The sequence below is a fragment of the Gambusia affinis genome, linkage group LG23, assembly GCF_019740435.1.
Source record: "Gambusia affinis linkage group LG23, SWU_Gaff_1.0, whole genome shotgun sequence".
In the NCBI taxonomy this organism is placed as follows: Eukaryota; Metazoa; Chordata; class Actinopteri; order Cyprinodontiformes; family Poeciliidae; genus Gambusia; species Gambusia affinis.
Window position 1 is genome coordinate 10786536 of NC_057890.1, and position 25889 is coordinate 10812424.

The 25889-nt window shown below is 37.7% G+C and overlaps 1 protein-coding gene across 13 annotated transcripts in view; it reads left to right on the forward strand.

Moving 5' to 3' along the window:
• Positions 1-25087, forward strand: part of cacna1c (calcium channel, voltage-dependent, L type, alpha 1C subunit) — a 207329-nt gene extending 182242 nt beyond the window's left edge. For 10 of the 13 annotated variants that reach the window (XM_044108842.1, XM_044108849.1, XM_044108847.1 and 7 more), the window contains 19 exons: positions 211-348; positions 2217-2282; positions 2630-2721; positions 3232-3394; positions 3554-3681; positions 3767-3863; positions 4425-4527; positions 4795-4896; positions 4997-5124; positions 5221-5361; positions 7320-7684; positions 7908-7931; positions 10594-10722; positions 10825-10952; positions 11057-11154; positions 11915-12011; positions 12193-12301; positions 12401-12560; positions 13494-25087. In XM_044108842.1, coding sequence (XP_043964777.1) covers positions 211-348; positions 2217-2282; positions 2630-2721; positions 3232-3394; positions 3554-3681; positions 3767-3863; positions 4425-4527; positions 4795-4896; positions 4997-5124; positions 5221-5361; positions 7320-7684; positions 7908-7931; positions 10594-10722; positions 10825-10952; positions 11057-11154; positions 11915-12011; positions 12193-12301; positions 12401-12560; positions 13494-13985 — 2760 coding nt within the window. In that variant the 3' untranslated portion in view covers positions 13986-25087. The remainder of the gene's footprint in view (positions 1-210; positions 349-2216; positions 2283-2629; positions 2722-3231; positions 3395-3553; positions 3682-3766; positions 3864-4424; positions 4528-4794; positions 4897-4996; positions 5125-5220; positions 5362-7319; positions 7685-7907; positions 7932-10593; positions 10723-10824; positions 10953-11056; positions 11155-11914; positions 12012-12192; positions 12302-12400; positions 12561-13493) is intronic. The other 3 variants (XM_044108843.1, XM_044108844.1, XM_044108846.1) reach the window with 3 other exon arrangements.
• The last annotated feature ends 802 nt before the right edge of the window (positions 25088-25889 follow it).

Below are 25889 nucleotides of genomic sequence, written 5' to 3' on the forward strand. Positions count from 1 at the left end.
GGTAATATGCATATAAACAACATGTGTGGTTCATATGTCTGTGTATATATGCATGTCTGTCATTGCCCATTTATACCCATCTGTGTGAACTGCGTGTGTGCGTGTGTGTGTGTGTGTGTGTGTGCTTCCCTCCCTTATCAATTTGCATGTGTTCCCATGCGTCCTGTGTTTTTTTTTCCTCTGAAAAAAAACACCAAACCCCACCAAAAGGGACTTCAGAATTCTGAAGAGAACGCCAGGATCTCCATCACCTTCTTCCGGCTGTTCCGCGTGATGAGGCTGGTGAAGCTGCTATCTCGCGGGGAAGGGATTCGGACCCTGCTGTGGACCTTCATCAAATCTTTCCAAGTGAGGGGAGAACCGGACACTACATGCTAGAGAAAATGGGGCAGCGCACAAGTGTGTATAAAACTATGGTCTTGTTTGAGGGTCTAAGATTATACAACTGAAACCCAACAATGTCTCCTTTCCTTACCTCATCCCTCCCTGCTATTTATCTTGCAGAGGGTCATGGAGATGGGATGAGGGGGGTAATGGAGAGGAGGTTTGGATTCCAGCAGCATAGTTAGGGAAATAGGATGAAATTATAAATACTTTTTCCTGCTTCTTCCCCATCTCCACCTCTTCTTTTTCATCTTCCAGCTCCCTTCTCAATTCTTTTAACTCTTACACATCCTACTATCACTAACTCTGAAAGCTCGTCATTTCCCTGTAGGCAAGATAAGCAGTAGATAACATAAGTTAAACAAAGCACCAAAAAAATCTAAATCATTTGATTGACATGTAGATCAAAAACAAAAGGGAATTTGTTCTCTCTCTTGTGCTTGGTAGGTTGGGCCATTTCTTGTTACAGTACAACAAGGTAAACTCAAAAAATGTTAAGTATGTTTGTGTTTGAAATACATAGAGAATTTATATAATCCTTTTTTCTTTCATTTGTCTTTGTGTTGGTAGATAGTGATTTAATTCCATGTCCAAAATTCAGAAATTTTAAAATGAAAGCTTGCCAAGAACAGACTATGGCATAAACGCGTGTGGCGACATTTTGTTTGAAAAGCAGGCAACAATGAACAATGGCCACCCAAAAAGAAGGTTGGGATAGCAAAGTTTGAAATTTGAATGTGAGTTATGCCGGCAACAATTTACATGGTGATTAGTCCAGTGAGAAGGAAACAGTCAAGAGAAATACTATTTAAGTGTGTTAGATTAGAAGTCTAATACCCTATCCACAAATTTAAAAGCAGTTTGTAGTAAGTCATGTAGGCTCCAAAACATCAATGAAGGACTTGTTTCAAAATTGTAATTCAACAATCTACAGTTCTGGCAGCATTCAGATTCTTGTTTCTGCTCTTATAAAACTCACATGCAAAAATAAACGATTAAGAAACTTCTGGCTTACAATCAGCTCATGGTTGCTTTTGTGAGCTGATTGATGCCTCCTCTAATGGTATTGTCCATTTCTATGGCATAAACTGTGAAATATTCTCAAACTTGCACCAAAGTTCCTCCATAACCTTAAGCCAAGACTCCAATTGCTTCATAATCCTGAAGCAAAGAGAGTTTCAAACAAACATTTGCCAAAGAAAAATTTGCCCTCTATAAAATCTCCCTCATATTTCCAGTAAAGATGCTTTGTTTCCAAATAAGTGGTTACATGTTCTTTTGTTGCACTGTAAGTTATGTTTACAATCCAAGCAGTTGCAGTCCAGAGATTTATAGGCAACTTCATCATCAGTATTAGGTTGTGCATTTCTACTGTATAGAGGCATCCCAAAATGTATTGAAATCACTCAACTTATCAGTTTTATTGTTTTAAAAATTGTGACATTTTCTGGCTCTATATATAATATTTACTCTTAAGTAGTTGTTAAAAACAATGATTTGGCCTGACTAACCAATGTACAGGAGCTATTTTAGCCAACAGCTCAGCAGTTGATCTCTGGTAAAGCTGGTCTGATGCCTGAAATTTAGAGATCAGTTCCTGTCTTAAGGTTTCTAACTGTGTCATCAAATGGTTTCTGCTGGCTTGTTTTTGGTGCTGTGCCACTTCAGATGCATTCACTTTTACCTCCTAAAGAGCCGACTAGTTACTTTTAACTTCTTGTAGCAATAAGTTTACAACTACATAAGAAAAGGGAACTAAAAGTGAATGATCTGCAGTTTTGGTAAGTATTACTTCTAAATACTTGGTACTGATGTTTCTCTCCTCTTTCCAGGCTCTTCCTTATGTAGCTCTGCTAATAGTGATGCTCTTCTTCATATACGCCGTCATCGGTATGCAGGTAAGCTGTTCCCCTTGCTAGCCCGAACCCTGTCGTCAGCTTTCTCCTTTTCTCTCCTGTAGCAGAACTTCATGTTTCGTCTGTCCACCTGGAGTCAGTCAAATCGTCATTCTTCACTTCTTTTGACCACTGTTTTCTTCTCTCTTTTTTTGTTGCAATTATCCTGTATTTTCTTTGCTTGTGTAAGCTGTTGTATTGTCTCTTTCCCTCTTTCCCTCTTGATGTGGAGTTGGAGTTTGATTTGATTGTATTTGCTGGAGACAGCCGGCCTCTAATTCTGACAATGCTGACATCATTCGCTGAATGCTGTGACTGTTCCCTTCCCCCTCTTCGCTCCTACTGTGCAGATGTTTGGTAAGATAGCGCTGCGGGACAACACGCAAATCAACAGGAACAACAATTTCCAGACGTTCCCTCAGGCAGTGCTGCTGCTCTTCAGGTTAGCGCAATTAGAGCGAATGTCATTGGTTTGTGACTTTTAGAAGTTTCTTAGTGCATAAGTTTGACCTCATTGTTCTTCAGTGTTCTCCAAAACATTATCCAAAGCCTTCACAGAACAGCTGTATTATTGCTGTTATTACACGCTCTATATTTTTTTGGTTTAGAATATGGTGTTGAATAAGAAAATGCAAAGTACACTACTGATGTTTAATTGTAAGCTAATGAGTGATGGTGAAATTCAAATAAAATACAATAAAGTTCATCGTATTAATGAGAAAATGTAAAAATTTCTAAGCGGTGTGAATATTTTTGCAAGCCACTGTATGTAAGGATGTGAAGTTTCTATTGTAATTGCTCACAATTGTGTTTTTTCTTGTGTCTCCCTCTATGTATGTATGTTTTTTACATACATCTTTACATGCAATTTTGCTTTTCTTTTTTGTGTATTTAAATATTTTTGCATGAATCTCTGCATGCTGCATGTTTGTACTTTTGTTGTGTTTATCAGATGTGCAACCGGTGAGGCGTGGCAAGAGATCATGCTGGCGTGTTCGCCCAAACACCCATGCGAGAAAGGGTCAACCAATGAAAACAGCACAATCCATGACGATTGTGGCAGCCAGTTTGCCATTATTTACTTTGTCAGCTTCTACATGCTGTGTGCCTTTCTGGTAAGTGCAGAAGACAAAAAGACATAAAGGTACTTTTCTGAGCAAGGGAACTTAATTTATAAGTTATTCTACTTTTCAGATCATAATATTGAAGCTTAAAATTTTAAATGGCATTTATTGATAACTAGAAGGAATGAGACTGATTTTGTCCTTTTCCAGATCATCAACCTTTTTGTGGCTGTAATAATGGACAACTTTGACTATCTGACACGTGACTGGTCAATTTTGGGGCCTCATCATCTTGATGAGTTTAAGAGAATCTGGGCCGAATACGACCCAGAAGCCAAGTAAGTTTTAAGTGAGCAGGAATAAAATCAGCATGAAAATAGAGATATGGTCAAATTTACAATACAACTTCTTCACTGTTTTCAGGGGGAGGATAAAACACCTTGACGTGGTCACCTTGCTCCGGAGAATTCAGCCTCCCCTCGGTTTTGGAAAGCTCTGTCCACACCGGGTGGCGTGCAAGGTAAAATAATTTATTCTAATTACTTTACATCTTCTGTAATGTATATTGTGCACAACATAGACAGTTTAAAAGCCGGCAGCACATTCATACACAAAATTGTGAGTCTGTGTCAACATAAAACAGTCAGAGCTACCAAAATTTTTGTTTTGCACACACTCCACTGCTTTAGTGTTGTTAAATTTTCTGTCAGTCTTTCTATAGCATACTGAAGTTCAAAAATAAATATTTTATACGTTTCAAAGGCTTTCAATGATGCAAGAATGCTGTCACAATGATTCAGTGTCACAAAGACAGAAATTGTACTCAGGTCTTTTTCCCCAAACAATTTGTACGGGTCTTCAATAGAGAAAGTAACTGTACCCTTGTTCCTGCAGTCCATTTGCTACTACCCCCTTGAATATTAGTTAGTTCTTTAAAAAACTCAATAAATTGCTCATCACAAACAACTGAAGCAGTAGAATTAGTTAACATAACAATAGAACTATTTCCATCTGTTCCACAACTGTTTGTCACGACTATACGTCTTCACTGTTACACTCATGACTGTTTGGTCTCCTGTAGCGCCTGGTATCGATGAATATGCCTCTGAACAGCGATGGGACGGTTATGTTCAATGCCACACTGTTTGCTTTGGTCAGAACTGCACTCAGGATCAAGACAGAAGGTAACAGACACACAAAAAAGTGCAAACAGTTTCTACAAAACTAGTCAAATCAAGCTGGCAGACATGTAAACAATAGTCTTCCAAGACAATGGAAGGCAATTAAGTCACTTTGGTTGTTAAAATGAAAGACATTTTGGGGTGCTATAATACAAGTATGCCTGTTTGAACTGGGTTATTTTTGGTATTTTCACATTTTCAGGCCTCAGTTGTAAGTGTGGCAGCTTCTCTTCAAACATACTGATTGTGTGCTGTGTATTGTTTGTCCAGGTAATCTGGAGCAGGCTAACGAGGAGCTAAGAGCAATTGTGAAAAAGATCTGGAAGAGAACCAGCATGAAGCTGTTGGATCAAGTAGTGCCCCCTGCTGGCGGTACGTACCCTCCTTAATGTCTATGTGATTTCTCTGAAACTAAAGTGCTGCATTATTTAAAACTATTTTTAAATTTAAAACTTTTTTACCTGGTTTGCAGATGATGAAGTAACAGTTGGAAAGTTCTACGCCACGTTCCTCATCCAAGAATATTTCCGCAAGTTTAAGAAGAGAAAAGAACAAGGCCTGGTGGCCAAGGTGCCTCCCAAAACTGCCCTTTCTCTGCAGGTACTCACTAGAGTTTTGTGTTTTGCTTTTATAAATTGTATATTTTTAAAAAATGAAGCAGAGAGTAGCAATTGATGGTGCTTGATTTGTGTAAAGGCGGGCCTGCGGACGCTTCATGACATCGGACCAGAAATCAGAAGGGCCATCTCTGGAGACTTGAACGTGGAGGAGGAGATAGATAAAGGCATAAAGGAATCCATGTCAGCTGCATCTGAGGACGATATCTTCAGGGTAAAGGTTGGATACACACACCCCCACTCACTCTCCAAAGAGAGAGAAAAAGAGACAATTGGTGCCAGCTTGAGGGTCCATCCATACCAAGATACATGCCTGCATGTGCTCAATGCCTCAGAGACTTATGTAAGCAGCATGCCCCACCACATAGCTTCGCTGCATCATATAATTTGGCAGTAACTAAGGAATGATGGAAAAAGAAGAGTGGACCGAACCAAAGCTTAATGTCAGTGTTTTTCAACGTTAAGTCAGCTAGCTTTTAATTAGTTTAACCAAACAATTACAAGCAGAATTTATTCATTTTCACCAAGGAAAACATGCAAAAGTCAAAATCTAGATATTTACTGACCTGAACCAGCAACAAATGCACGAGTCTTTCCAACAGCAGACAGTTCATCTAAAGACATGGTTTTTCCCAACAACTAATTTTCTGTCGTGCAGTCACCTCTTATTAATGAAGAAACAAAACTGAATAGGTGATTTTCCTTTGTTTTTGAAATGAAGCGACTACTCTGTCATCAGACTTATTATGACATAGCACTTGTGCCTTTCCTTTTAGCTTTGGCTTTATTGCTGCTTTGCTTGACTAACGACTGATAGTCTTTGCTTTCCATTTCCATGTGGTAAAGTGTTATCACTTCAAATAGCAGAGGTGTGGATTTAAGTCATGTGAATTTGAATCAAGTCAGACTCGAGTCACAAATTTAACAAAATTTAGACTTGACTTGATGAAATCAAAGACCTTAGACCTGATTTGGACTTTCACACCAATGACCAAACAGAAAGCTTGTTAGAAGATAAAAGCAATAGCTTTTAAATTCTCATGATCCCACAACTAACTTAACAGAGAAACTACAAATAATTTAATTTGTTTGCACAGAATGCAAGGAGGGTAAAGAAAATGTTATTTGAATTAGGAATATGTAGGCTGAAACCTAGAGAGGAATCTAAACTTGTTGACAGCATGAAAAGCCACAGGTTCCAATGAGATCATGAGAGGTCTCGCTTTGACTACAAATAAAAGCACCAAGCAGGCAGACAGCAGTACATCTGATGTTACCAATATAATAAAATATAATATAAATAGTATAACTTGGTTTGTACTATTGCAGTTGTTTAACAAAGAAAATTACTTGTATTTTGTGTAGAAATTGACTTATGGGTCAGTTTGCTCAATATTTTCTAAATTTACTGGATATTTTGTTGGTTTTGGTTAATATTTACTGTAAGAAAAAAGAAAAATCATCATCAGCACTCAATTTTATGCAAAGTTCACCTTCTCTTGCTGGTTGTTTTGGAAAACAAAAGCAACTTTTAAAATAATTTAAAAAATCTCTAAATTATTATGATTTTGAATAAATTATTAAGTTTTGGATGGAGAGACTTGAGACTTATTTGTCACTTGCAACACAATGACTGGGTCCCACCTCTGATAATTAGTCATTACTGTGCGCTCCAAAAGTACTAGAATCACCTCATCTTTTTCACATTCTATTCAAAAAGCTAAGTTCAATGTATTTTATTGGGTCTTTTTGTGATAGCCCAACACAAAGTGGTGGAAGGTTGTAAAATGTAAGGAAATAAATAAAACGTTTTTAAAACTATATAAATACATGCAAAGTATTTCTCTTGTTCTTTTCAGAGGTTCAGAGTAAATTAGACTGAATACAATTGCATGTTAGACTTTCAGATTTTTTTTCTGTCAAAAAACATTTGTAATATAGGAGCTAAGGTGAAGAAATATATAACTTCAATTATGCATCGTTCTGATTTGGTTTCTGAAACAAATTCTCATCAATATACAAAGTTTGTGGTTGTTACATGACAAAATGTGAAAAAGGCTAGAGGTATCACTACTTATGAAAGGCATTGCATTACTAAAATGTAGAAAGAGTTTTTGACCTTTTACCAGGAAGTTTTTCTACACCCAGAACTAAGTCGTCTGTGTTTTTACACAACAGCGAACTGGTGGCTTGTTTGGCAACCACGTCAACTACTACAACCAGACTGACGGCCGTGGGTCCTTTCCGCAGTCCTTCACCACTCAACGTCCCTTGCACATAAGTCAGAAAGGTTCTCCGTGCGAAGGGGAAAGTCCATCAAATGAGAAGCTGATGGACTCGACCACGTTCACCCCTTCATCATACTCCTCATCAGGTTCAAACGCCAACATCAACAACGCCAATAACACTGGAATGACTGGAGTAACGACCCAGGGCATCAGTCGATTCCCAAGTCCGTCCATAAGCACGGTGGATGGGCACACAGGCCAGCCCCTCACACCAATCCTACTACCTAGATCAGCATGGTGTTTCCCTCCAAAAAGGTGAGTCTTGAAATCCCCATTATAAACCTAACTGCATCTTAACGCAACTGTTGCCCTCAGAGCTTTAATTTCTTTCATACTCTTGCCTTTAAAGTTTATCCTCAATATAGCATTAACATCATTTTAAAAATTTACAATTGCCTCCAGACATAAATGAGTCCACTATTTTCTTCTCTTCATCACCTGCTTTCTCTCCTTCTCTCTTGTTTCTGTTGGCAAGCAGGATGTTTTATGACACCCTCATGCGGTATGTTGCCAGGGGTCAGAGAGGGAATGTGTGTGGGTTCTTTAAGCTTCTCGGGTGCACACAGAAAAAAAAAATCTCATGATGCTTTACAAAGAAGCATAGCTGTCAAGGTGCAACAATGCCACTTGCTCCTATGCATATAATGCGGTAGTTGCTACAGCAAAAACCAGGCTTCGCAGTGCAGCTTTAAAGTCAGCTACCAAAGCCACAAATGGACTGTTTGGTGCAACATGCCCAAACCTCTCCTGTCGAGGGCTTCTGCTGCTGCTCTTTTATTGAACATCACAGCAGGTCTGGGTTAGACATAACTAGCTTCCTCACCTCAACAGAAACCTTACTAAATAATCTAAAGCTTATAGTCTAAAGCCAAGCAAAAACCACAGAATAGGTTGCAATTATAACTGAATGTACATTAGCATACACAGCAGAAACCATCTTCATTATTACTGAAGCTAATATCTACAGAGTTCCACATCTGTGCCAGCCAATCAGAACCAAGGAATGATGCTCCTGGATTGGCTAATTTGCAAACTTCAGCCAATAAAGCGTCAAGTAGCATTACACCTAGGTATTTTTTAGGGCACAAAAAAAAAAGAGAAAAAAAAGACAGGAATAGGCTAATTTTCCATGAATAACTTTAGGTTATATTCCACAGAAAAATCTGTGAGTACGTAATAGCAAATAGGTTGAGGTGGAAATGCACACTCAATGCACATTCAATTCAAAGCTTGGGTGGACACTGGTCCTCCTGATTGACAATGACCTTAAATATACCTTCAAATTAGTTTGAAAATGTCTTCAGGACAACAAAGTCAAGTTGCAGAATGTCCATTACAAAGTCAATGTATAAAAATAATGAAAACATCTTCTAATTCTCTTTTTTTTCTGTACTTATGGTAATATGTTTTCATAATCATGACCTAAAACAGAAAAACAGAAAAAAATGTCTGCCTGATTCAATATAAGTTTCAATGTATGTAAATATCTGGTTTCAACTAGCTAAGAAAATTTGGCCATGCACTGAGCTCCATACCTATCCGTTTTGTGGAATGTATTATCAATAACATATACAAGCTGTTCAATAAATATGTCTAAAAATCAAGCCTTAAAATCCTTCTACACCTGTATGTCAAGTTTTGACCATCTGACTGGTAACCTAAATATATTTTAGTTGGATAGCACATTTTCTATATTTAGATATTTGAACGATTGCATGATCATATTCAGACAGCACTTTATTCATATATGTTGGCAAGTCAGCCCAGCATCAGATAGCCAACAAGAATATTAAAGTCCTTCAGAAAACTATGGTTTATATGTATCATGTTGTTCTTTAATCTTAAGCCAGGTTTATTTACTACCTTTTCTTTTACCACAAATGAGATTTGGTGATTTATCACATATAAATCAAAATGTAAGCTTTCAGAGAGACTGATCTACATAGCAACAGGACAGGCTTCATTATGAATTGATCAGTCATCCTGAATGGTTTTATTCACGTTTTACTTGAACACCGATCTAACCCAGAATTTGCTGTGGATTCCTGAAATAGCTGACATTTTATTTTATTTTTCTTTACCAGAATGTTTTCAGAACAGATTTATATTTTGTTGCACAAATAAGAGGAAATGAAAACAACATATTTCAGAATTCATTTTTTACAATATATTCAAGACTCTGTGAGTAACTTCAAGTGCATAGGCAGGTTGTGGGAAATTTGTGCTTTTATACAAACACTCTGGTGAAGAAGAAAAGGACTGAAATTTAAATGTCAGAATGTTTCCTTAAAGCTGAAATCTGGAGTATGAAACGGATCCTACTGATAAGACATCTTTGAAAGTCTTTCCTAATTTTGAAAAAAAGAAAAACTTGCAATTTGTTTGTGATGAAACAGAGCTGACAGCCTTTGACATATTGACTTTTAATGTTTCTTTTCAACTCCAAATCAGAAAAACATGGAATGACACTATGGACCCAAGATATTAAGCATTTTTCTAAGCATGAGGAAAGCAGGACAACATGGATATGGTGACACAGATGGAGTCACAAATACTAACTATCAGGAAGAAAGAATCACAAAAACACATTTAAAAAGATTACTCTTCAGTGTCCTCACACAATATTCTAAAAACATTATGATCAAACAAAATTTGCTTCAATTTGTCCATTGCATGCACTTTTGTATTCAAATACCGTCAAAGTGAATTTAATTTTCCACTTTAAAACTTTTTCTTCAATGTGGCCCCATTTAATTTGCTGTAAAATTAATGCTGTCAGAGCTTTTGCCGGTGAAATTCAACTTAACATTATTCTCTCGTATGCTTTTCAAAGATGTCTTAATTTCAGTCTGGCTATCATTTCTCATATTCCAAGTGTTGTCTTCAGTGCTATTCACTTTTTTGCTTCAACAAAACAACCATAAATCCCAGCTGCTTCTCTGCAGGTTTTTCCCCTTACTACCGTTTTCCATTTGCAGTAGTCAAGTCACTCCAGGTTTTAAAATCCCTCTCCTCTGAAGCTCATTGCTGTTTTGCTAATCAGCTGCTTTTTTATGTGTTTGCATATGTTTCTCAATGTGCCTCCATCTGTGATGTGCGTTTGTGTTAATTTTGTTTGTGTTTGTTTGCTGTGCTTGTTTGGTCGCTGGCCGATTTATTTGTAGCTCGGACTCGAGTGACAGTCGTCTGCCAATCATCCAGAGAGGGGAGGGGTCAACAGAAGAGACGTACGATGAGAGTTATGGTGACAACAGGGAGTACGAGGACGATGAGCACTCACTTTCTTCTGACATGTACTGCTGAAAAACACTCACAGTTTAGCCTTTAGCCTGCATCTGATCAGAACACATGGCTGATTTCATTTCTTCTTGTGTATTTATTTGTACCCTTTTTAGGTTGGTGTGTCATGATGAAACATGTAAACAGCTCACTCCTATGGAGGAAGCAGAAGAAGTAGGGGAGCAAAAAGGAGGAGGAAGGTGGCAGTCTCCACAAAGAGTCTTCCTCTGTCCAACTACCCTGGGTGTGTTCACAGACTCACGTACAGAAATTTGTGCAACAACTTTCAGTATAAATATGCAGGCTGTAATTTGAACATTTACATTTTTTTTGTGATTTGTGTGTCAGCACGGAGATCTTCCTTCCATCTGGAGTGTCTCCGGAGGCAGACAAGGCCAGATGTCTCGCAGAAGACTGCTGTACCTTTACATCTTGTACATCACCAGGTAGTAAATGTCAACAAAATTTTTCAAAAGTATTATATCTAGCTAAATGAAAAAAACAGACCGATGCAATCTTTTAACCCTACCCCAGTCTTAAGAACTGGAGTCATTTAAGTCTCACGGGTTTGTTGCTCTGTGCGCGGCCCAGCGAGGTCACACTGACCCAGTGTGAGCTTTTCTGGAATGCTTGTAGAACATCAAGTACTTTCTGTAACTTTTGTAGTGTACAGGTAGTTATATGAAACTTTCACAGATTTTTTCAAGTTTTGTTGAGTATCTGGGAAAGTAACTGCTAACTTCCAGAACCACAAATGTTAAATTTCTGAAAACACATGATAAATTCCATTGAAATATCTAGGTATCTCCAGGAATTATGTGACAAGTTGCACGAAAGTTCCAGGGCGCCGCTTGAGAAAAGTTACTCGTCATCCTCCAGGAAAATGCCAGGCAACTTTCATAAAAGTCTCAAAGTTTCAAAAATAAATGTTGAGGTCCATGAAAAAAATATGAGCTAAGTACGATTTAAGTTTCACCAATGTTCATGGAATATTTTATCAGAAATTCCTGTTAAGTTTCACAGAAACCCTGGAAAGTACCTGGTAAGTTTCAAGAAACTGACCTCTACCTTTCTAGTGATAGAACGACCTTTTAGAGCGACCCTGTAGTCAAAAAACTGCAATTCTGAAAAAAAATTAAAAAAATTTTTACTAACTGCACTTGCATTATAATTGCCTTTTTGCCCCTCTTCTGTTTTCTCTTCAAGGCTCTTGCAGTGGCAGGTTTGAGTCCCCTTTTGAGAAGGAGTCACTCACCTACCCTCTTCAGCCGACTGTGTTCCACGCCTGCAGCTAACCCCACAGGTACACATCAAAGGTCATCAAGATGAAAAAAATAATTGCCTTTTCTACAGAAATAGCTTCCACATTTAACAAAAGGAAAATAGATAATTGAAACCAGAATTTGGATGTTTTACTCACAGCGAGTTCCCCTTGAACTTGTTGTGAATTTCTTTCCTATTTTCATCTTTTTTTGTGTTGGTAGACCAATGCAGTGATGCCTCCTACCAGCGAGTTCCTTCTCTAAGACTAGAGGGCTCCAACTCTCATGAAAAGCTCAATACCAGCCTGCCTTCTGTAAATTGTGGGCCCTGGTAAGACCTAAACTTAGATTGTTTCATATTAAATAACAGTTGGTAGCATAGATTCAGAACCTGTTGTTTTTTTAAATCAAATAAATGCCTTCCGCTTAGGTACAACGACAGTAATGGGAATAGCCCAGTGGACAGTCCTAGCCCTACGCCAGTGTCCAGTCAAAGGGCACCGCGGCCAGTGTCACTCACTGTACCATCGCTTTTGGGGAAGGACCCCAGCTCGCTGTCTCATGGCAGTGCAGGCAGTCTAGTGGAAGCGGTAAGTCTCTACTGCATCTCATCTACATCTATTAGCATACATATTGAAAGAAAAACAGTCACAATGCTTTGTGAAAGTATTTAAATATCTTTATATGACACTCCAGCTCAAGATAGTGAATAATTCTGAAGTGGAAAAATGATACATGGTTTTTGAAAGTTTTTACAGATGTCTGAACAGTTCTGTGTGCATTTGTATTCAGTACCATTTACTGTGATGGTTTCAAATGAAAAACTATGCAACTATCTTCAGCAGTCATCTAATTAGTAGTCTAGTGAACCATCAGAAAAATCAGTTTGCTGAAAATTTTATGACAATAACTAAAAGCTGTCAAATCCTGCATTTCTGTGTGATCTTTAAATTATTACTTGCTATGAGTCTGCAGTACAAATGTTAGATTTTTCACTGAAAAGGTATTATTCATATAAGCCAAAGACAGTATGAAGTCAGATCTTCAGTTCCCAAATTCCCGAAATCCCACAAAACCTCATAAAAGTGTATGAAGGGTCAGTGTGATCCCACCAGAGAGGGTAAAAAAAAAGCTTCTGAGGTTTTTTAATACAGTGGGAGGTATGGAGGTATGGAGCAAACTACAAGGCAAATTTGAGGTAGAACAGACAAAGCCATTGCCCAAAGACCAAACTAAAGACGAATGAGAAAAATCTTAACTCTCAAAACACTTATAGTGTTAATTGCAGCATTAGGTGGCTCTACAAACTATTGACTCAGGGCAGCTAAAAAGAATGCATACTATTTAAATGCTGTTTATTTTCATTCTTAATTATGCATGACTTCATGTTTGCCCATCAGACAAAATCCGATTAAAATATACTCGTGGTTATAACGTAAACATCATTTTCAAAAGCTTTAGCAAGGCACTAACTCCTCTCTCTGCTTACTCCTTTTTTCTTCCTTATGCTTTTTGTTTCAAAGGTTCTTATATCAGAAGGTTTGGGTCATTTTGCCCAGGACCCTTCTTTCATTGAGGCAACCAAAGCCGAGTTAGCTGATGCCTGCGACATGACCATTGAGGAGATGGAGCACGCAGCCAGCAACATTCTCAACGGCAACACCGCCACAGACCCCACATCAAGCATCTCTTCCACCTCTCAGCTCAGCCCGAACGGGAGCCTCCCCTGCCACAATGCAGCAGCAGCAGCAACGCACAGGGACCGAGTCGCCAGCCTGAGTCCCAGCGATGCGGGGGCAGAGGCTGGAGGGGGCCGGGGCTACATCCACGGTCCATCCTCTATAGAGGAGCGACAGGAACTGCTAGCTAGAGGGGGAGGGCGAGAAGAGGAGGAGGAAGAGGCAAATGTGAGGGAAGAGAGGCCCCACAGAAGTTCAGCTGTAGTCGCAGGAGCACGGCAGAAGAACAGCAGGCTTTTGGAGGATGAGGATTTGGAGTGTGTGACGAGCTTGTAGGTGCCGCCTCGGCAGCTTAGATCAGCAAACTGGCCCATAACAGGCTGAGGTTTGTCAGTGCTGGTGAACAGTGCGGCGGCTGGTTGGTTCACTCTGTCACTCTGGACAATGGCGGCCAGCGATGCACCTTTAACACAAGACTTTGTCGGGTTTAATTGAGTTAGTATGTGTGTCTGCAGTAAAGTATATCAGACTATATACTATCTGAGTGTGTGCTTCTGTGTGTCTGTGTGTGTGTTTTTCTCTATTTGTACTCGTATGTGTGTGTTCACCACACGTGTCAGAGTGTGGCTCTAAAGTGCCTCACAGTTTTATCATGTCCTCAACCTGGGATGAGCAGGAAAATGGAGACAAGCAAAAAAAAAAGACAAAGGACAGACTGAATGGAAGAAAGATCAAACAAAGAAGCAGGAAGTCCTTTTATGGACTGTATGTTAATGTTTTCATTTCCTATGCCTAATTTAGTGGTGTGTTATTGTTGTCTGACTGGCCGCCATGACGCCAGGTAGAGGACAAGAGACCAGCTCATGGAGGGTCACTTGAAGAATACCATCTGACCACAGCCCCACCTGTGGTCAAAGGTCAACTAGTTCTTCGTTTAACGATGATGAAGCGCTGTATTGTGTAAACGGGGACAAGAATGCCCCATTTAAATCCGGTATCTCCTCCTCTTCCAAAGCTACAGGAACCTGGAGCACAGTCCTGCCAGCCCGAGAGTGGATTTAGGGGACACGCTGCTCCCAGCCAGGTGTGGGAGGGAGGATTGGAGGAATGATTTAGCAGCCACAACAGGGCTGTAACAGGAAGGGGGGAAACTTCCTGGCCAACAGGGAGATAGCTGGCTCTTTTTTTCTCAGCTGGTTTTCTCAACTGGACTCCAGCATGAGACCAACTCACTTCGACGTGGCTCCACCACATCCACCCTTTCCTTGTTTGGCTCCACCAAACAGGAAACTAGAGGAGCAACTGGTGGATTAGCAGAGGCAGAAAGCTCCCCTCTCCCCCCTTCTCTGCCTCATACCTCACTGTTCCTCACTCCTTTCTCTATCCTATCCTTCCTCCCTCTCCTTTGCTATCTTACAACCACTCACCCCTTATAGTTGGATTTGTGTGCTTTTTTCAGCACTTGAGGAGGCGAATATTTGTCATGCAGTGCTACCCAGATGGTAAAGTGGAGGGAAGAATGGGAGTGACCAATTGAAAGGAAGAAATAAAAAGAACACTCTGGTCAAGGGGTGGGGGTGTTCTGCAGCAGAAATGCCGTCAATCAACTTCATTTCCTTCTCTGGGGCACCTCCTCTTCCTGTCAGCTTGGAATCCTGTCGGATTTGCTGCCACACACTCTTTCTACAGACCGTGCCCACTATGTATTTAACAGTTCAATATTGTGCAAAACTGGCTAGCCATGACAATATTTTGTTTTATATTCATGACGTTATTGTTTTAATTTATCTTTGATTTGTTTGCACAATCGGGGTGCTGGTCTTATAAATGTATTTTTGCTCGGTTTATTTTTAGGAAAAATTTTTAGAGGTTTTAAGTATCGAAGCAGGGCGTAGTGTGTGCGGGCGAGTGTACCTATAAATGTGTGTGCATATGCGTGTCTGCATTTTAGTACAACTTATGAGTGTGTGAGATGGAGTGTGTGTGTGGGAGGGTCTTTCTCTCTATCTGTATGCACCTTTTACAGATTCTATTTATTTATTTATTTTTTTCCAGAAGAGAAAATCTGTGGGAATGTGTGTGTGTGTGTGTGGTTTCTTGTGTACTATAAAAAGCTGATTTTAAGCCTATACAGTAAATTAAGGTAGCATTACAAGTATGTTATGTGTGTGAGGGTGTGTCTGTGTAGAAATGGGCCTCCTTAACACAGGGTTAACGTGGACAGGCATACTTCCAAAGCTTTGTGGTTACTTTAGCACGGTTTTTATTTTTCTTAGCCAAGTGGCAGAGAGAAAAGTGTCATTTTGAGCTCTAGTCATTGCATAGCTTTTCTTTACTGCCCCATTTGGATACAGGTTGGGGTGAGGCAGATAAAACTGCTGATCAGGAAGTATATAGTATTTGACCAGAGGTTAGGAAGCCTTTCACATAGGGATGTTTTAATTAGAAGTATTTGCCTCCAGTAAACAATTCAAACAATACAAGAATATTGTCAAATGATTTAGCCAATACAGAATGAAAGTTCATAAGTTCATCAAGATTGATACCATGTATATGCCTGAAAACTAATATAAATATTTTCAAATTGGCACTTTATTATAATCGTCATGAATAAATCATTAATTAACTATGATAAATCGCCTTTTTCAGTGCTATTTTCCCAGCACAATTACATTTAAAAATCACTTAAGTGGAACCTGTCTGATGACACAAAGTAGGCTAAAGTCCAAGTCTAAAAAAAAAAAAAAAAAAAAATCAAGAACAGAAGAGAAAAAGTCAGTGACATCTCAATACAGCCTAAAGAGGGTTACAGTAATTTCCCGACTCCAGCAAACCACTGGGGGCCACAGAGTCCACAAATACAGAAAACAGAGGACAGTGATAGTGATAAATCTTCCCAGGAGTGGCAAAAGAAATTATCATTTGAAAACTGCATTTTGTATTCACTCAGGTAATCTTTTTTACTGATATTAAAAAGTCTTTGGTTGTCTGAAATATTTAGGTTTGGCAAATAGCCAAAAGCAGAATAAATCTCAAAGAAAACAAATACTTGTCAAAACCCTGTCTTGTATCAATATAAAACGGGAGAAATCCATTATCAATTATTAATTCACCTATGATTCAATATTTTCGGGGACGTGTGGCAACTTTATACGCCTTACCAATAACACTCTGGACATAACGTTAGATATTTCCTCACTAAAGGAGTTTCTGCAGGATCATCCAATGTTTAACAAATATCTGACTTGGCAAATATTGATAGCCTTCAACAAGCTCACATGTTGCTAACGCTTATGTTTTCATGCAGAGTAGTTTGCTGTAGTGCTAAGCAAATGCTAGCAGGTTTACTCTCTGTTTTGTTAAAAGTTGTTTATAATATGGCTCATAGAATATTCCAGTATGGTTCCAGCTCATCGTCTTTGAACGTAACTTGCATAAGAAGTTGTTCCACTGCGTAGGACACCTAAAATCAACCACTATTTTTGGTCTCAGGAGTTGAGTTCAGTGTTCAGACTTGGGACATCCCTTATTACTACAGTGGCAATTGTCCTTATTCATAACAACAGAAAAGTTTAAATTTTTACTGCCACAGTAACACGTCCATGAATAATTAGGGCTGTTGTCCAGTTGCTGCAAGACTTTTAATAAAACCTCTTTGAGACTCCTATCACAAAAATATTTTATTCCCAACACACAATCGAGAAACATGGATTTTCAGAGTGATTTCATTCACTGGTTAGATTGGTTGCTGGATAAATTGTAATACAAGCTAGACTCATTTGTCATGTATGATTGTGCATCTGGAAAAATTATTTGGTCGCCTTGAAGGGAGAATGGCTGTAAGATTTTTTTGTCTCCAACTAAATAGCAGGTTAATTTTTTTTTTTAGAATAAATTTACATTTATTACTTAATTATAAAGTGGACCTACTTGAGACAAGGTCATAGCATGTTTTGATCCGAGATGCAGCTTTTTGAGGAACTTTGGAGGATTTTTTTTAAAACAAACAATTTAGACAAGCATCTTAATGCAAAGAAAATTAAGTAAAATTGCTAAAATTTAACTCTGATGTAAATACATCAAAATATTTGATTGAAACAGCTAAAGCTGAACCAAAGTGGTATATATTTTTAAGCCATTACTGACAACAGTAATTTTAACTAAATTCCAACAGGTTGGAAAAGCTTTTGTCATCCGATGTCCCATTTTTATAAATAAAACTGAAATAAATAACAGCTCACACAGAAACACCATCATACATCGCATAGGCCCAAAATGGGTTGGTTTTTTTTGGAGTCCCATCACTGTCGTGCTCTACATGTGAAACAGAGCAGGTTTGTGGCAGTGGAGAGTATGCATAAACACACTGCCATACACTGCATCCTGTGCCAGTAACAGACTTCTGTCATTATTATGCAATCTAAATGTGAATGTTGAGTGGGTTTATAGCTGCAGTGCTGTTACCGTCTTGTGTTTTTGATCATACCCTGAAGTCTGGGTCCTCACCTTACCCTTCCCAAACTTCCATAGGAGCCTGCGGCTTCATTAAGATTACCTTAGCATTTCTTACAGTTAATCTGAACCCATCTGGAAACCCAAACCGGAAAGTCAATTTCTTGGCCATTTGCTCATTTATGTTGTAAGCTGTTTCACCCGAATGTCTAAGGTGGAGAGATATGGTTTGTTTGAACCCTGAGCAGCATTTAAATTCAGATCAAATAAGCACTGTCTATCATTGCTTGGTTTCTGTTTTTTTGTTGTTTAAATAGTTTGGAAGACGCTACTCTTAAATATTTATACTCATCTACTGACAGATATGGGGACTGTCTCAATGACAGATGTTATATATACTGTAATTTATTTAAGGTGAAACATGTTCACTTCTTTTATCCTGACATATGCACAAAGCAGTATGCGCATATCAGAAGTGCCCCACCAGACTTGCTTTGTGTCTTTCTTTTGCCAGTATGAGAGATTCAGAGCCTTGTGGTGTCCCCGTGTGAAGTCAGCAGCATTGCCGTTAGCATGACCGTTGAGGTGTTGCCGTAATGATATAAGCAGGTGGGAACCTGCAATCCACAAGATATGCAAAAACAATGCAATAACAATGACTGTGTACAAAGATCCTGAAGTAAACGTGTGTGTGAAAGTCTACAAAAAAAAAAAATCAAAAATTTGCTTCAAGATGTGTCATTTTCTCATTAACTCAGTGGTTTCCACTTTACAAAAGACCTAAAATACTTGAAATCAGGTACATTACAGTGCAGTATAGTTAAGTTGTATTTATCTGTCTTTTGTCGCACTAGAGTCTTGGTTGAATCTGACCAGCAACAAGTGTTTTTCTTGCTGCTGAATAACAATCTAGTTACAGCCGAGTCACAGTGAAAAAAATATTCTTTGTTTTTTTCGATAAGCAGAAAAACGCAGCTCGCTTCATGTTCCTGTCTCGACCCCTTTCTGGATTTGTCTGTTTTGCTTTTTAGGTGCATTTCTGAATGAGTTAAGCTCTTTTCTTCAGATTCATCGGCATCGAATGAAGTCTGCATGTTGATTAGTCGTTTCATACTCATTACGTATCATATCACCTTGACAAACAGTAGCGTTTTCTACCTATAGTGCACATTACAACATTGGACTTGTGGCAGAGAGATGACTGGAAGATGATTTTGCATATCTTGTGTCTTATGTGGCTTGTTTTATACTTTCTGATACCCTGAGATACCGAGAGATACTAAAACATTAGTACGCAGAATACATTAGCTCCCAAGCCTAAACAGGCTTTTCTAACACGAGTTTTATTTTGCTTTTCTTTAATAATTTGCTCCACAAACCTGTAGAAGATGAACCAGTGGCAACTGTTTCTATTAAAAGGACCAAAAAGTTAATATTTTCTTCATAAATGTATTTTCTTACCAGGCCAACGGTGATTATGTTAAGTGGCGAATATGACAAATTTCCATGATTACTACACATATGAATCAAAAGCATTGCAATTTGTTTTTGTTTTTTGTGCTGGTTCCATCCACCAAATGAAAACTATGGATCCATTACATTGCTAAAACCGTTCCTACTCCTGCGTTTCATGAATCCCTGTTGTCTTTATGTACATTTGGAGTAGCAGTCTGTCAGTGTAATTTACTCAGTCCATGCTTTGATGAAAATTACTCCCTCTGCAGGTCAAAGTGAAATAATATACAGAAGTGAAAGCAAAAATTGATAAATGCTTGTTTTTCCCCCTATCCCACTTTTGGCAGAATGATGACAATCTGGCAGTTGATGACAATGGAAAGGCTATTTTGGAAAGTATTTGAGGGAATGATATTTTGAACTTTTTGGGTGGCTTAAGTTCTTACATGGTGGATTATATATAAAAATAACATTCACATGCATGAGGCTCTCTCTCTTTAGAGGTACAAATTATTGGTCTTATATAGCGGATTATATCTTTTGTCTCACCACTAGCTAAAGATTGTATATTTTTATATACTATATATATAGCAAAAATGTATACAAATATAAATATTTAATCACAAGAATGTCAAAATAAGGAGCAGGAAGGGGACCTATATGAGAATGTATTTGGATTGGATGTCTTATGTGGGCCTAATAATAGGTGGCACTCCCAATACGTTGACTGTGTTTTTAGCCAAAAGTAAAACCTGAAATAATATGGTCTTCTGAAGAAAAATATAACATCATTCATTGTTGCACATGAAATGCTTGCAAAGAGAAACAAAATTGTTTGCAACATTTCTGGAAATTTTTTAAATATTGCTTATTGGAAGGTTTTCATGGGAATTGACGCTAATAAAAAGGAAATTATGGACATTAGTAAAAATATTTTCCATAGTAGACATACATAAAACATGTTAGTTAAACAATAACACTCGACCTTAAATTTATTCAAAAATTCCACCAAAATTTTAAGTAGTACAGTGATCCCTCGTTTTTCGCGGGGGTTACGTTCCTAAAAGAACCTGCGATAAGCGAAATCCGCGAAGTAGGAACTTTTATTTTTTTTAACAATTATTATATGATGACATACTCCATAATACATTTAAATCAAAGAACAAAAATTTTTTTACAAGGCCAAGCATTTTTAACAAATAAAAGTACTGTGCAAATGTTTTTGGTTTTTTTACAAATAACTACTATACTGAAAAATAATAATTTTAATCATCAATACGAAGTGAAGGCTTCAAATTGCATCGCCCCACCGCAACCCGAGTCATTGGATTAGAACGGGAAAAATATGATTATGAAAAATAATACAAAGTGCAGTTGGACAAATAGTGATTCACCTGTATTTCACCTCTCATCCTGACTCCGCTCTGTCGCGTTTTTGTCTTCTAAAGCCCGCGGTGCAGGTGTGTTTGTTTGGGAGAAGAACAGTTATCAGTAGCTGTTGTCGCTCTTTTTTCTTCTGGGCAAAAGGGTTCTTATAAACCGACATGCCACCATCGATTATGTTAAATTTGGCAAGCTGTTTTTACGTACGTGTACATATTAAACCACAACATTATTGACACACACAGGTGGAGAAGCAGCGGAGAGACTGTTTAGCCAATCAGAATGCTGAACACAATGCAAATCCGCGAAGCAGCAAGACCGCGAAAGGTGAACCGCAATATAGCGAGGGTTCACTGTACAAGGAATCAAATGTATGTCTTTAATCTTTAATCTTCTGGTGCTCTTTGGTCAAACATGTGACCTTAATTCAGTTCAAATCAATTATCCATAATGGTCCAGGGTTTTCCAAACAAATTTTCTTGTTAAAAGGCAGTGTTGTTTTCTAAACTTTACGTTCACTCCTACAAATTCTTGTTAATTTCCATGGAGAGTTTCCAACTTTGAAAATTCCTGAAATTTTGCAACTACTTTTGTGTAATTTATACACAAAGTAATCTGAGGATGTTGGTAACCATTTGAATCATTCTGCTGCATTTCGGATTTTTCAGTCCTACAAGTACAGCGAATTGTTGGTTTAGAAAAAGACTAAGTGAAAACAGTGGATATCTGATCACCATTAGCGTTACAACTTCGGTTAAAAAAAAAAAAGAAAAAAAAAAAAAGGAGGCCCTTTGTTTAAATGTTAAACATCACGGTATTCATGGACCTGAAATCTAACATGTTTTGCTTGCATTTGTCTTCGACACGTCAACCTACCAGCAACCCGTCAACACAGGTCAAGGTCTGCTCATAAACCCCAACTGTAGCACTGAGAGACGCGTCGCTCTGGAATTAGTCCTACATCAGCAAAACACGCATTATCCTAGCAACAAGCCAAAAAATAAATAAATAATCAACCTCTTAAGGACTAGATTTCCATATATTGTGAATAACCATAATTGTGTAGCTTCTATGCTTATCTTCCTAGATGAATTTGGAGGACTTGAACTACGTCTGTATAGATTTTTATCTGCATTTTTTGCAGGCTAGAACGCAACATACAATTTGGTTAACGTCTGGCTAGTTGATTTTAGCTTCACGCCGATATGATGCTACTGCTGCTTTTCACACTACAGGTTCCAGACGTAGAATCAGAATAAATGGTCTTATGTTAAAGATTTTAAAAGAATATTTCATGTTTTTAAAGAACATATTGGGTTGATCCTAAGAATGAAGTTTGAGCAGATTTTCTTTTGGCTAAGGTGATCTAAATTAGTTATGCTTCTGTGACAGAAATATGTGATGAGGGTTTGAATGATGATAGAGGGAAGCTGCTGTATATTATTTTAAACCACATACAATCTTAAAGTATTAAGAGTTTTCCATTTTTGCAAGCATGAGGCCGGGAGAGAATTTTCCTCACATTTCCTTAATGTGGATCTACCATTGTTGCAACTGAAGTGCTTTATATTTTTCTTGTAAATCAAAGTCTTAGTTGTTCATGGTAAAATCATGACAAAATATTTTAAGATTGCTATTTTGAATAGAAATTTTATTATCTTTTCTAGGTAAAGTTAGCATAGTCTGTTGATGGAAAAAAAATCTAATTAAAAACGCTGATTCTTCTGTTTTTGGAGGCCAAAAAGAAACATCTCTGTGTTTGCTATACAGATATTATTTTGATTACATTGATAAAGCAGACAGAAAAAGGGCAGAAAGTACAATATGGGATATATTAATATATATACATATATATATGAGCGATTTTAATGAAACTGATGTATTTTAGATATTAAAATTATAGAAAGATATCAAAATTACAAAATGTAAAATGACATCCTGATGCAGGATGTTTGATTCTGTTGTATGATTTTGATGTTTAAATAATAATAATAATAATAAAAACATCAGGTTTTCAGTTCCCATGTTGTGAGAGTTTTGGAATTGTGCAGACGCAGGCTTTTTTCTATTTTTGACCAAGAGGGCAGCAGTGTTCCTGGTTTTATTATAAACAAGATGCTTCTATTAAATTGACACTAATAAGTTTACTTTTTGCAAAGATATCTTGTTATTGTTGTTGCTTGTGCGAAAAAAAAAAAAATGGAATCTTAATTTTGTGTTTATTGATAAAATAGAAGTATAGCTGAGAGCAGTGCGAGATTCTGCAGAAACTGTATTGGGATGATGTATGGAAGGTATGCAAGACTAACACTTACAAACAATTAATTTGCAATCTGTAAAATATGCTTTGGTTTATTGTTTTTGGTTTTTTGTCTGTTTTGCCAGTGTGGTACTTCTTTACTGAGCATATCAAAGGTTGGTGGTGATGAGCTGCCTGCATCCTTTTTTTCTGGAGGCAACAGAAGCGATTTGCTTGTACTGTAGGATTTAATCAGCATGCAGAATAACTATGTATAAATCACTCATTGTGTAGCAGCACATACATCAGCACCTTTATGTCAACAGGATGACTGTTTTAATAGGTCGTTGAAAAGCCTTGTGCTTCTTCCTTTGATTTGTTTGTATTTTTTTATAGTTATGCAAACAGAGTAAACCCCAAAATCTTGGAATCTCCACTAATGTGGCACAAATATTGCTTTTTTTTTTTTTTTTTTAAGAAAAAAAGGAATTACAGCCAAACCCTCTTTCATTTATTACTGAATAAAATACAATGTCTGTGTAATGCAAATCGGTGTATTAGAACCCTGAGGCATATAGGAGCAGCTTTGCAAAGCAGCAGCAGTTCTCATCCTCATTAGAGTTGAATGTTTCTGCTTTCATTTTGTCTCTTACTGCTGATTTTACACACAAGAGCTACTTTATGTTGCACTAAAAATAATTTTGAAAATCCACACAAGGATCCCTTGAATGTAGGAGACAGTGATGATCTTACTGGAAATGTTTAGGGTGAGACAATGGAGTGAAAGGACAGTATTTCATAGCCAATTGTCTTAGCCACCCACATGTCACTTAGGTCTCTGCAGGTTTCTCTTTTTAGAGCACAAAGAGTTAGGTGCATATAGGCCTTGTGTCTGTGTGATGCAGCTTCTATCAGTGTTTTCATCTAGTCATCGATAGCGGCAGGAGATCCACAGCTCCATATAAGGTAAAGGTTAAGGAAAGCTCTTTTTCATTCCTTCATCATCCAAGTGAATGCCTGAGGTGTGTGGGTCTGCTCTCCTGTCATCAGCAGTGTCTTATGGTCCTATTTGTGTCTTCAGTTGCTACTCATGCAAAGTGTTAAAGGGCCATTACTGATAGGACTGAGCAGTTTGTTTTTATTCATCTGAAAGATGTTTCTCATCACTCAATTTTCCTTCGGAAGCAGGTGATCACACCAAGACCAATTTGTTGTAATGTTACTAAAGGCACTACTGTTAAATGTGACATTAACAGCACTATTTATGGTCTAAATAATGAATTAGAGTATGTTATTGTGCTTGGTAGCTTTGGAGGCAGGTGGCCATTTTTGTAGTTCTTAAACATAAGCCACTCCCCCTCCACAGCAGGTGGGATTTCACTGATACCAATTTTGCAAAGTGACAGGCCCAACATATTTTAGTTTCCTTACATTGTCATTTGGTCTCTTAGCGATGACTGCATGGTGTCTTAGTTTACACACCCTTATTTTCTTCTTCTCTTTCTTTTTTTCTAAAGATAAAATTCTTTTTTTTTATTCTGTCAATTTAATTTAGGTATTAGAAAGGGAAAGAATACAAATTAAATAAATCAGAATATTAATTCAATCACTTTTTCTACTCCTATTTTCCATAAAAATTAAAGTACAAAAAAATACACAAAAAAAAGTTGATTTGTAAATACGTTATGTACAGTTTGTATCTGTAACTTGTCAGTCTGTCATTGGTGACAGAGTCTGTCTTGCTTATAACGCACGCTACCAGTAAATAAAAAAGGAAAAAGTATATTTAGACTGTATGGTCCCTTGAAGCAAGTTTTAAATTAATATCTGATGTATATTCCTGTAACATTGCATTTTTATCTGAGGAATGATGTTATTAAAAAATTGCAAATAAATTGCATTTCCTACAGCTGTTTTGCTTTTCCTTCCACATGTCACACTAGGCGTTCTGGTAGGCAGGTGTTAAGAACCTCTGTTGATTGGGTGATGTGATCACTCTGTCACAAAGGTCAATTGTCAGTTGGAGGATTAGAAACTATTACCAAACCTAAAGTTTGAAAATAGCTAACTGAAAACAGTCCTTCTCTTTAAATTGTATTCAATTGAGATTACCGCCACAATTTAATTATTCTTGGTGCCAAAATAATTTAAAATACTTTTTTTAAACTAAGTAGCATACACCTAATTTCTCAATATTTTGTACAACACCCCTTTAAACTTAAAGGCTTATTTTGGATATCCTTCCAGAAGTTTCTCAAAACAGCTTACTGGAGTTTTGGCCCTTTCATCTGGACAAAACTGGTGTATCTGAGCCAGGTTTGTGTACACTGCTTCCACATCTTTACAGTTCTACAACCTTCAATGAGCAGTGCCTCTCACAGTTATCCTTTTCTCAATAAAACATAATTCAAATCCCCAAAAAGCTGTTGAAAGCAATTGAAAGTCCACAAAAAACATTCTGTTGCGCCTTTGGAAAGTGAACTCGGTTCAAAGATACAGAATAAACACACTCGTAACATTTCTGCAGTACAAAAATATATTTTACTCACCATAGATGCTCGGGTTAACTTTAATCCATTTTCTTTATTGTGCTGCACCTTTCAATAATCCGTCCTCATGGCCCCAAAAGTGTACACACTGCTGGAAACACAATCCTTTGTAAGTTCTTCACAAGAAGCATGCAAAAGTAAGAAAACAAAATAATACGCAGA